Source organism: Pan troglodytes, chromosome 19, assembly GCF_028858775.2.
Source record: "Pan troglodytes isolate AG18354 chromosome 19, NHGRI_mPanTro3-v2.0_pri, whole genome shotgun sequence".
Lineage (NCBI taxonomy): Eukaryota > Metazoa > Chordata > Mammalia > Primates > Hominidae > Pan > Pan troglodytes.
Genome location: NC_072417.2, coordinates 30,644,968 through 30,658,177, shown reverse-complemented (window position 1 = coordinate 30,658,177; position 13,210 = coordinate 30,644,968). Strand labels below are relative to the sequence as shown.

The window sequence follows — 13,210 nt, the reverse complement described above, 5'->3', positions numbered from 1 at the left end:
GTGCAAGTACTGCTTTCACCCATTTCACCCAGATAATTCACTCATCTGAGTGAGAAAAATAAAAGCTGCTATTAAAGTGAAGATAAACCCAGAGGTTCTACTGAACAGGTAGCACAGATTAGAGAATCTGTTCTACCTATCCTAGGCATAAAAGCAAACAGGAGAAAGGAAATGCAAGTAAGTCTCACCTTTTGCTGAGAACTAATGAGCAAAACAGAATTTCAAAGGAATATGTAAAACTACCAGAAACAGGACCATAGAAAGACAGAAGGAAAGAATTGATAGATAACAGTAGGTAGGGAAACCAACATAATTTTTTCCTACCTAAGTCCCTTTCCTAATGTTCTTAATAGAGCAAACATACTCCTTTTCCGAAGTACTTACTAAAAGCATTGGAATGACCCACCAAAATGCCTAAAAACATAAGAAGTGTACTGGGTAATGCCACAACTCAACTCCTCTGTACAAAGCCAGACTAAAGTCTCAACATTAGAAACAAAAGCCAACATGACAAAATAAGAGCACTGGGGCCGGGCGCGGTGGCTCACGCCTGTAATCCCAGCACTTTGGGAGGCCGAGGAGGGCGGATCACGAGATCAGGAGATCGAGACCATCCTGGAGAACACGGTTGAAACCCCGTCTCTACTAAAAATACAAAAAAATTAGCCGGGCGTGGTGGCGGGTGCCTGTAGTCCCAACTACTCGGGAGGCTGAGGCAGGAGAATGGCGTGAACCCGGGAGGCGGAGCTTGCAGTGAGCCGAGATCGGGCCACTGCACTCCAGCCTGGGTGACAGAGCGAGACTCCATCTCAAAAAAAATAAAAAAAGAAAAAAAAAAAAGCACACTAATCACCTCCGCAACCTATATCAGATTTGATATGGAATGCATTCCCTTTAAAAGAAATATAGGTTTACCTTTACAGATGAAACTAAAATTTTTAAAAATGGAGTTATCCTCTTGCATAGTTACAGATCATGTTTTGTTTTGTTTTGTTTTGTTTTGTTTTGTTTTGTTTTTAAGATGGAGTCTCTCTCCACCCGCCTCGGCCTCCCAAAGTGCTGGGATTACAGGTGTGAGCCACTGCGCCTGGCAGTTACAGATCATGCTCTAACTTAAAAGACAAAACAAAGCAAAACACATAAAACCACTTTTTTATTTTATCTTTCCACTATGAGAGAAAGGCAGTAAAAAAGGGCTTCAGGAAAAAACAACAGTATGTGTAAGAAAAGCGAACTATGGAGATTAGAAAAAATAAATGTGGGCCAGGCGTGGTGGCTCACGCCTGTAATCCCAGCACTTTGGGAGGCCGAGGCGGGCGGATTACCTGAGGTCAGTTCGAGACCAGCCTGACCAACATGATGAAACCCCATCTCTACTAAATACAAAAAAATTAGCCGGGCGTGGTGGCACATGCCTGTAATCCCAGCTACTTGGGAGGCTGAAGCCAGAAAATTGCCCAGGAGGTGGAGGTTGCAGTGAGCTGAGATTGTGTCATTGCACTCCAGCCTGGGCAACAAGAGTGAAATTCCGTCTCAAAATAAAATAAAATAAAATAAAATTAAAATAAATAAATAAGGCCGGGTGCGGTGGCTCACACCTGTAATCCCAGCATTTTGGGAGGCCAAGGTGGGTGGATCACCTGAGGTCAGGCGTTCGAGACCAGCCTGACCAACATGCAGAAACCCCGTCTCTACTAAAAATACAAAATTAACTGGGTGCAGTGGGTGCATGCCTGTTATCCCAGCTACTCAGGAGGCTGAGGCAGGAGAATCGCTTGAACCTAGGAGGCAGAGGTTGTGGTGAGCCAAGATCGCGCCATTGCACTCCAGCCTGGGCAATAAGAGCGAAACTCCATCTCAAAAAATATACAAATAAATAAATAAATAAATAAATAAATAAATAAATAAATAAATGTGAAGTAATTATCAAACAGTATGAATTAACCACTATTTTCATTGGTCTATTCTGACTTGGAAGTTTTCCATTCAAATATTTTCTCCACTGTCATCATTAATACTTAGAAAAAAATTGGCAACAGAAAATTATGTATAGAATAACTTCCTGTCTTGTCCCTGACCTAGACACAGCATTCAGGTTCTGCAAGAAAACATCAGGGTTTTTCAGAACCACCCATCTTAAGATGCCAACTAACATCCAACAGGAAGTTTATTACCCTCTGTCCTAGAGACAGGCTTCTTTTGGGCAACTGGACAAACAAACATCACCATCTAATCCTGGTGAACATTTTGTAAGGATACCTTTAGATGTTGTCTAGGTCAGCAGATGTGTTTAGTCAACATAAAAAGGTTTGTTTAAAGAGCCAACCTGCTGATTTTGGGATTACAGGTCACTTGCAAAAATCTGGCATCCCAATCCACCAACCAAAGGTCTGTTCCAACTGTCCAGAGTCATAAAACGAAGTGAAAATTATTATTCAGCCATACTGGTACAAAACAGTTATTTCTTGCTTTTACTTTTGACCTAGATGGTAGCTAACTATAGGAAATAGTTCAAATTTGCAGAAATACAACAAACATGATAAAACGTTAAACCCATAGCCAAGGCTGGGCACAGTGGCTCATGCCTGTAGTCCCAGCATTTTGGGAGGCCAAGATGGGAGGCCAAGACCATTTGAGCACAGAAGTTTGACAGCAGCCCAGGCAACACAGTGAGACCACATCTTTAATTTAAAAAAAAAAAAAAAAAAAAAGCATAGCCAAAGTTACACAGTTCACTGACAGAAGAAACCAACATAGTCCAACTTGATCTTAGAAGGCAATTCAAAACGAAAAGAATGTGACCTTATGTGTAATGCTCTCAAGACATTAACTATTATTCAGCCGGGTAGGCACTAAACCCAGGATCAGCAATGAACTGGTAGCTTCTTCTAGTCATATCTGCACTTTTTGATATCCCAAAAAATGTCATAGGGTAAGTTTAACAATTGTTAATATCACCCTTATTCAGTGAATGTGGAATCACTGAGAAAGACTTTTCTTCTTTATTTACATATTGGACAAAATTATTTGCAGTCAGGTTAAGTGGAGGAAAGAAAGGTGCTGATCAGCATCATAAATTCTCCCCATCTAAACCAAATCAGGGGTTCATAGGCATGGCATTACTCATATAGAAGCATGGTTTATAGCATGTTCATGTGGACCGTATCAAAAATAAGTTACAAGCAGTGAGGGGAAGACTACTTACCATCAAGGTGGCTAGAAGATATGTACATTGCCATCTAGACAGCTATGAAGATGTTGATACTTTGTATTTGTACCAATTAGCTTAATCTGGCTAAAGATTAAAGAGTTCCTTAAATATCTCTAAGCAAACATAAACAATGTTCTGAGTTCTAAGATTTTTCCTATAAAGTTAAATTTAAGAAAGAAGAAGAGCTTTCAAATATAAATGTACTATTGGTCTTCCAGACTTTGTGTTAAATTGTGTTACAATGTCCCTTTAAATGGAGGAAACCTGATAGGACTTTAGCCCTTTACCTGATACTTTGCTTTCCAGACAGAGTGAAATATTACCAGAAATCTGCTTGAGAGTCCATGAGGCAAGTTACCACTGGGCAAGTTATGCTAACACCTGGAGAGGATGAAGGTACCTCTTTACTAGAGCAATGCATATCCCATGACATTGACTCACGGAAGCCTGATTTTCTTGATACCTCCCTCCCTGTAGGTTCAAAAGCCCCAGAAATCATCATCTAGCTCAGCAAAGCATACTATCAACATTCCTACTTCTAGAAAGCAGAGAATGGAATACTGGGCACATAACCATCAATCAGGAAGCCAAGATATGCAAAGAAAGGGGAACCAGCAGAGAACACAAGCTGGGGGAGTCGAAGTGCTACCATGTGCAGGTGACATCTGTAAAAGATACTAAGATCCGAGGAAAGAATAATCCAAACAACCAAAATGGCTCTTACCAGCTACTACCATTAATGCAGATGTGGGAGAGGAGGAGGGAGAGGAAGAAGGAACGGGGAGCAGCTAAGCGTTGTCAAAGAGGAAAAGAGGAAGACATGTCTGGCATTCAGTAACATCAGATCAGAAAAGAGCACCATCTTGAGCTTTTACCCATGTTCCATAAGTCACTGCTAGCTGGCCCTGAGCTTGATCATATCATTAACTTCTTGATTTCCAAATCTCTAAGATGAAATGAAAACAACTGATATTTGAAAAGAAATTAATGACATGAAAGCTTAGAGATCCTCTTATGTTAACTGGGTCTCATTTTGTTTTTGTTTTTTTTTTAAAGAAAAATGTAATGACACCAAAATAAAGAAAAGGACAAATCTGGCTTCCTGGTTCACATGTTCAACCATCCTTATCCTCCTCCTCCTCCTCCTCTTCCCATCCCCCTTGTCCTCCTCCTCCTCCATCCTATTCACCCAAACTCAAACTCTGAAACAGCTCTTTTCTCTAAAGAGCTCAGCCTGTTGGAAAGAAAGTCTGGGTACTATCCATGCAGGTAAGAAGTAATCAGGATGACAAGGTGGGAGAAAAAAAGAACAGCGTGGAAAGTCGGAGTCCCATTGGCTTCTGCCTGTCCTGACTGGCAAAAGCAGAAAGCAAAGCCTCAAACCAGTTCTCTGACAGGGCCCAACGCCTCTGCAGCACCCCCCGTGTAATTACACACTTGAGTGACTGGACTCTGAAGAAAATTGAAGGCCTGAGCTCCGAACAGCTGCCATTTTCTCTCTCCATCACACCAGCGTGATTACTTGAGAAATGAACAGCCCTGGCTCAAAGCTACTCCAGAATTCTCAGAGGAAATATGGCTCCGTGTTCCAATAATGAGATTCTTAAGGCAAGCGTTACTTACAATCACTCCGCAAAAGGAGCGAGCTGAGCCCCTATATCTTACAAATTAGAATTTAAGAAACCCAGCGACAGTCTTGGACAATCATTACTCTTCCGCTGCTCCAAGGATTCTAGGCTTTGGTCTATTTTTAGTGCAGAAAACTGTTAAGTTCTTAAAAACGTAATCACAATAAAAAGAAAAACTCACCATAATTAGCTTCCTATAAAGGCAAATTCCACCCCATTCTAGGTCCAAACTGACAGATTCTCCTACCCTCCTCATCATTACCCTTTTCTGACAGAAAGTCTTGGCTTTATCCAAATGAGATTTAACAATCCTTTCATTAAATTAAAAAAAAAATCTAAATAGCCTTTCTTCCTTCTTTTGACTGACAAAAAAAATTAGCAAGTTGCCATAGATTGTATCATTTCTTAGCTGAAACCTGTCACTTGGGGGAAGTTGAAGTATTACATTGTACTGATATATATATTTTTCCCTCTCAACTGCATCTTTCTCGTTTCCCCACCATCTAGCTATTCTAGGGTAGCAAAGGCAATGAACTCTCCCTATAATTACATATTTTTTAAAGTGGCTATTCTAAAAAATGTGATATGCTTTAGAGTTAACCAGCTAGGCATATAACTGAATGAGTGGCACTCTTGTTAATCAGAGGTGTATGGTAGATAGTTTCCCTTCATTCTGAAGAAATAAAAAATAGCTATGAAGATGTATGTTTTTTTCCTCCATGAAAAAATGATGTAATTAACTTACCAAGAATCCCAATTCCACAAAGAGACAAAAAGAAAACTCTAGGAGTGAAAAGGCACTACAGTCCCCAAAAAGACAGGCATGCAGCAGCAAGGCAAATGCTCAGGACCATGGGGTGAGGGACTCTAGGAGTAGTCCTACTGTACTAATTCCTACAACTAACTCAACCAGAATGAGCTAGGAGTGAAGGGCTTGCAAGTCATCTTTAAAAATCCTTCAGCCCACAAAAATTCCACCCACTGGCCAAATGCACATTAGCTCTCATCAAACTTACCAGGCTCACTCCCTATTCCTACTTCCTACTAATTCTTATTTTACTAAGTTATAGGGAAAAAAATCATACATTTACTACCAATACAATAATCCGAGCTTAGATTTTCAATGTAAATAAAAAGGGACCAATGAAGATGCAGAATACATTTAAATTTCTCTGGTCAGAGAGGGGGAGTGCTGGATTTCTATTTATTTTTTTTTAAGTTTGACATGAGAGCCATTGCTTGTATCTATGGAACAAGAATTAAAATTAGAATAAATTGGCTAAATAAGATGAAATTTTAAAGCTGCTGTCATGATGACCACAGGAATGGTGAAGCACAGGGCATTTCTAAACAGAGTTAGGAGGTATAAGTTCCTGTGAATGAGTATATGCATAATGGCCAGAAAAGTCATTTTCTCACTAAAGCAGGTTCCTTCAGACCAAGGACAAAGGTAGATGTGAGAAACTGTTAATCCACAGCTCAAGCCCCATTCATCCCATAATTATAAAAGGCAGTAGTTTTTTTCTCTGGCCATAGCCATCAAAAGGAAAAAAATACTTTTTGCATATCATTGACGGTCTTTACAAGTTCTGAAAAATGGTACTCACAATAAGCATTGTGACCAGAAGATTCTTCTTGGTGACTTGAGCGTGAGAGAAGATGTAGTTCAGTACAGTGTTCATGTCACTTTTATTCTCTTCCCGGAGGGCGAATACACATTTGTCATAGTGACCTGCACACCATGAAAAGAACTGGTTCTCACCCATGTATAAATGTTCACATTTACATGCTATTTGTTTTGTACTGTCTATAATTTATGAGACGAGCAGTGAGAAGAAACATCATAAGGATTTTCTTGGATGGATTTGTACAGAAACTGGCAATGTGATTTAGTAAAAGGAACACTGGACTAGGAGTCAGGCAATTTGGATATAAGATCTGGGTTCAAGGCCTAGTTCTATTAGCAATTTACTGTGTGCTCCTGGGCAAATCATTTTACCTCTCTGGGCCTCAATTTCATTAAATTTTTTAAAAATTGGGGAGGTGGGTGTACCTTAAAGACTGAAAGATTGGGAATAACTCAAACCCCAGTCTTACTCTAAACTCTCTCATGATTTCTTTAGAAGAGAAATTTCTGTTTAAAAAGAAATGTAAATATCATTAAACTTGATGATCTTTAAGGTCTCCCCCAGAGCTTGAGATTCTGATTCCATGTTTGACTTGCAGAAAATAGTTGACCCTAATCAGTAGGAACAGTTTTAGCTCAAAAAATAAAACCACACCAAACTTAGCAATATCCATGAGAAGTGTGACTGCTACCCCTGGAATCAACATTTTCTTCTGTTAGTCCTTGAAACAGCTAAGCAGTGCCTAGGAACGCCAAATCCAACCCAAGGTATAGATCAAGGAGAACCTTGCATTAAGTCAAAAGGTCTGTAGGGAGACTAAAGTTATGCATATTTTCACTTGCCTTCCCTAAGGCCACCAGGGGCAGGTTAGTTCTGAGTAGGAAAGCTATGTTTTACAACAGAAGCATAAGCCTCTGGTACACTGTAGTGATATCTGCCATGGGATATAAGTAATACTCAGTTTTTTAGAAAACAGCTTACCTCAGAATTAAATTTCCAAGTAAAGAGGAATTAGTGTTTGAATATTCTCAAGGGTCAGAATTTTATGAAATCATGAAAACAGTAAAGGATTATCACCTCAGTTCAGATTCCACGTTAAGTTACAAACCAGAACGGTGACGTTCAAACTGCATTATCATGGTTTCCTAGAACACTGAGTACACTGGACCAGTGTAACCAGGCTTTTAATTATTCTAAATATTAGAGATTGACATAAGCAATTTTTTTCCAAATAAAATTATATTTGAAAAACAATGGACTACAATATCGAGAGAGCTGCCAATTTCATAAAAGACACATTTAGACCAAAAGGGAAGCTGTTTAAAAATTAGCTGTTCTGTATTAATATTTTTCTCTACCAAGACTTAGCTTTGAAGTGACAACACAAATAAACTTTGGCAATAGGACCAGGGGAAATAAAAAGAACACATTTACCTGGGGTGAGGGGAGACATTAACAGAAAGAAAGCAATGATACTTTGTTTTTTTTTTTTTTTACTTTGAAGATCCTGCATACCAAGACACTCTTTTTTAAAAGCATTTAATTGGCTGGGCGCGGTGGCTCACCCTTGTAATCCCAGCACTTTGGGCAGTCAAGGCGGGTGGACCACTTGAGGTCAGATGTTTGAGACCAGGCTGGCCAACAGGGTGAAACCCCATCTCTACTAAAAATACAAAAATTAGCCAGGCATGGTGGTACACACCTATAATCCCAGCTACACAGGAGGCTGAGGCAGAAGAATTGCTTGAACCCAGGAGGCAGAAGTTGCAGTGAGCAGAGATTGCACCACTGCACTCCAGCTTGGGTGTCAGAGTGAGACATCATCTCAAAAAAAAAAAGAACAACACACACCAAACAAAAAACAAAACAAAACAGTTTAATTATGAAATATATATACAGAAGAATATATAGAATATATAGTATCAGTTGAAATAAACACCCATGTGATATTTTAAAGCCATTAAATTTTAATAGAACATCTCTAGTATCTTTGAAGACCCCTGCGTACCCCTCCTCAGAAACAACTACTAAGCTGAATTTTATGTTAATTATTCTTTTGTTTTTCTTAACTTTTATCACCAATGTATGTATAGCTTAATTTTCCTGGTTTTTGAACCTGAAAAAAATGGAATCACTGTACCATTTCTTTTCCTTAACATTGTATTTTTGAGATTCATCCTTTTGTTCAGTGTATGCCTTGGTGCATCCATTTTCACTGCTGCATAGTAATCCATGGTAGGAATATACCAGACTTCAATGATCCACTCTACCTATGTATATTTAGATTGTTTCTTGTCTTTTTTAAGATTATGAACAGTGCTGTCACAAATACTCCTGTATATGTCTCCTAGTAAACATGTGTAATAGTTTCTCTAAAGTATATTTTCTAGGAGTAAAATTACTAGGTTAAAGAATACAAATAAGTTCAACTTTATTAGGTACTGACCAACTGTTACCAAAGTGGTATACCAATTTGTACTTCCATGTACAGAAGCAATGAAGATGATGATGTGACTTTTAAATTTTTGCCACTCTCATTGCGGTTTTGGTTTATATGCCTCTAATTACAAATGGGATTGAGCATCTTTGTGTAAGTTTATAAATTATTTGTACTTCTTCTTCTGTAAAATATCTTTCTATATCTTTTGCCCATTTCTCTATTAGGATGTCTTTAACTTGATGATTCATACCAATTCTGTAGATACTTCTAATTATTTTTTAGATATATATTTTGTAAATATCTTCTCACACTTTGTAGCTTATATTTTCAGTCTCTCTTTTTTTGGAGACTGTGTCCTGCTCTGTCAACGGGGCTGGAGTGCAGTGATGCAATCACGGCTCACTGCAGCCTCGACCTCCCCAGGCTCAGGCAATCCTCCAACCTGAGCCTGCCAAGAGGCTAGGACTACAGGCACATAACACTACACCTGGCTAATTTTTGTATTTTTTTAGAGACAGGGTCTTGCTATGTTGCCCAGGCTGGTCTCGAACTCTTGGGCTCAAGCAATCTGCTGGCCTTGGCCTCCGAAAGTGCTAGGATTACAGGCTTTTCAGTCTCCTTATGATGTATTTTGATGAACAGAAGTTCTTGAGTGGAGTTTAAGTAATCAATCTTTTCTTTTGTAGTTTGTACTTGCTGTGTCTTATACAACAAAATCTTCCTATCCTGAGGTTATAACGATATTCTCCTAACCATTTAACAGCTTCACCTCTTTAGTACATATTTAAGTCTTTATCGGGAATTGATTTTTGTGTATAGGTATAAGATAGGGATTCCATTTCTTTCTTTCCTCTTTTTTTTTTTTTAAATGAATAACCCATTGTGCTGGTATCATTTATTGAAAAAAAAAAAAATCTATCCTTTCCCCATGATCTACAATGCCTCCTCTATCATAAAATAAGTTTTCATATATGGCTGGATCTGTTTCTGGGTCATTAGGTTCCACTGATCTATAAATCTATCTCTACACCTATCTCACAATTTTTTAATTAATATGGCTTTATATTAAATCTTGATATCTGATTAGGCAAATCTTTTCACCTTGTATTTCTTTGGAAGTATCTTGGTTATTGTGAGACTTGTCTTTTATAATTTATATAAATTATATAATTTATATAAATTTTATAATTAGCATTACAAATACACTAACAGAATTTTTATTGAAATGTCAATCTACAGATGAATTTAGGAAGAATCGGCACCTAATAGTGTACATTCCAATTTAAGACCTTGATAATTTATTTAAATCTTCTTTACTATTATAATATTCTTAATTTTCTCCAAAAGAGGCTTGCACATTTTTTGTTAGATTTACTCCTTAGTATTTCATCTTTTGGGTTGCTATTTTATCAACTAATTAATTAATTATTTAGAGACAGGGTCTTGCTCTGTTGCCTGGGCTGAGTGCAGTGGTACAATCATAGCTCACTGCACCCTGGAATCCCTGGGCTCAGGCAATCCTCTTGTTTCAGCCTCTTGAGTAGGTAGGACTATAGGCTTGTGCCATCATGCCTGGCTAATTGTATTTAATTTTTTGTAGAGATGGGGTCTCACTATATTGCCAAGGCTGGTCTCAAACTCCTGGCCTCAAGCAATCCTCCTGTCCTGGCCTCCCAAAGTGCTAAGATGACAAGCATGAGCCACTACATCTAGCCTGCTATTTTAATTTTTTTTTTCCTGAACTGCTTTTCTAAACAATTGCTCTACTGTAAACAAATACTGTTGAATTTTGTATGTTGACTTTTGTATTTAGCAATCATGTTAGATTTTAAATAATTTAATAATCAATCTGTGAATCCTTTGAGGCTTTCTAAAGAGACACCCTATCATATTTAATAATGGCAGATATATTGCTTTATTACTTTCTAGCTCTTATACCCTTTAATTCTTTTCCTTGTCTTACTGCACTGGCTAGGACATCCACTATAATGCTGAATAGAAGTAGTGACAGCAGGCATCCTTGTGTTATTCCTAATCTTAAAGATAATGTTTTCAACGTTTTACCATAATGCATGATGTATCCTGCAGATTTTTTTGTGGGTCCCTTTTACAAGATTTTAAAAATTCCATTTCACTCCTAGTTTCCAAGAGTTTGTCATGAATGGATGTTAAATTCTGTCAAATGCTCCCTCTCCACACCCTGTTATCTTGAGATAATGAGCATGTTTTTCCTCCTTTCATCTATTTCATGATAAATTATATTAATTGACTTTCTCCAAACTGATCAACCTTGAATGCGTGGGATAAAGCCAACTTGGTTGTTATGTATTATTTTGCATGTTATTGGATGCGGTTTGCTGATATCTACATGAGGATTTTTGCTAGTCATGAGTGGCATAGGCTGCTTTTAAAGGAAGTGAAAAGGAGCAGATAAAGGAAAACGTTTCAAATTTCAGATAATGTTTCAAATTCTGTGATGTTTCACTGCCATCTTGTGGCAGGAAGCAATGTCAGCAGTACACAGCTTTAAAATTTTAGCCAAGGTTATTTCACACTTAAGAGACAATTTATCATTTAGTGAAGCTCTTCAGAGAAAGCCAGGGATAAAGTCCACCTAAATGATATACTAAAAAGTATTGGAAAACCTGAACTTGCTCTTCCTAGATGCCTCTGGTTCAATTCATGGATTAGCTGCCAAGAATCAAGCTCTTCAGATATGGGTTTCTCAATTTCAGCCTGTGATAACTCAACCAACTTACACTACGCAAGGTCAAAAAGATATCAACAGGAATGGTAATCTCTATTAGAAAAATTACTTCAGCCCTTTCTCAGAAGCACACTGGATTCCTAATTTCATCAAGCTGTGTTTCGTTGTTCTTTCTTTAGAGCTAGTGGATATAGAGGTTTAGTTTTTAAGGGAGTAGTGATAGGAGACTGTTTATTAATGGGAAGTGTTGTTGACAGGAGGGGGCTTAGCTCTTACACAGTCCTATAGGGATAGTTTGGGTTGGTTAGCAGAATCAAGGCTTTCTTAGCTAGAGAGTCCTCAGGAAGAGGCTTACCATTCTGGAATTGTGTCTCTACTCGCAGGTACTGCCGGAGCAGATCCATCACCACAGCCTTCATGTGGCCTCGGATGCCACTTCGGTACCTAGGCAAATAGAAAGTCTCCACTGAAAAACCTGATAATCCAACACTATTAAGCAATAAACCCAAAGGCCAAATTCACCTCCACGACATTCCACTGAACTGCTTTCCCTCTGAATAAAGAACAGCCTAAAATGAACTACAAAATTAACTTAAATTCTAAGCCTAAAAGAAATCTCACTATAGACAAGACCTTTTTTAATAAAGAAGAAAAGACAACAAAATCCTGCATAGCCCCACCTACCAACACCTTGATTCAGTTCCTACTGCTAAGTAGAAATTATTACCATACTCTTGAAATGGCTGAGATATCTGAAAAATTTATAAGTATCTTAAAGTTAAAAGTGTTCTGTGAGGCCGGGTGCCTTAGCTCACATCTGCAATCCCAGAACTTTGGGAGGCCAAGGCAGGAGGATCACTTGAGTCTAGGAGCTCCAGACCAGCCTAGGCAATATGGCAAAACCTCTTATCTACAAAAAATACAAAAAAATTAGCCAAGCATGGTAGCATGTGACTGTAGTCCCAGCTACTCAAGAGGCTGAGGTGGGAGGATTGCTTGAGCCTGGGAGGCAGAGGTTGCAGTGAGCTGAGATTGTGCTACTGTACTACAAACTGGATGACAGTGTGAGACCCTGTCTCCAAAAAAATAAATAAATAAATAAATAAATAAATATGCTCTGTGAATATCCCTTTAGTATTAATAGCAACAACCACAATTACTTTTGCACCAACCTAATATAATAGGCTCCGTAAGCTAAGAAGAAAAAATGTCATACTGGGCCCTGTGACAGAAGAAAAATTAGGAGCTTCATCAAAATGGCAAGGAAAAAGAAAACAACAAAATTTCTGTGCCTTATTAATTGACAGGCTGGACGCAGTGGCTCATGCCTGTAATCCCAACAGTTTGGGAGGCCAAGGCGGGTGGATCATTTGAGCCCAAGAATTTGAGATGAGCCTGGGCAACATGGCAAAACCCCATCTCTTCTAAAAATACAAAAATTAGCTGGACGTGGTGGTGCACAGCTATAGTCCCAGCTATTCAGAGGGGTTGAAACAGGAGGATCACCTGAGCCTCGGGAGGTTGAGGCTGCAATGAGCCATGATTGAGCCACTGCACTCCAGTCGGGGCAACAGAGTGAGATCCTGTCTCAAAAAA

The 13,210-nt window shown here is 38.7% G+C and overlaps 1 protein-coding gene across 19 annotated transcripts in view; it reads right to left on the bottom strand.

Annotated features, from left to right (window-relative positions):
• The window catches only part of ACACA (acetyl-CoA carboxylase alpha), a 330,230-nt gene that overhangs the window by 148,642 nt on the left and 168,378 nt on the right, over positions 1 to 13,210 (bottom strand). For all 19 annotated transcript variants that reach the window (XR_010152891.1, XM_511428.9, XM_009432351.5 and 16 more), the window contains 2 exons: positions 11,970 to 12,058; positions 6,447 to 6,571 (listed from right to left, as the gene is read on the bottom strand). Coding sequence is in view for 18 of the 19 variants with exons in the window: in XM_511428.9 (XP_511428.5) it covers positions 6,447 to 6,571; positions 11,970 to 12,058 (214 nt within the window). In the remaining variant the exon portion in view is untranslated. The remainder of the gene's footprint in view (positions 1 to 6,446; positions 6,572 to 11,969; positions 12,059 to 13,210) is intronic.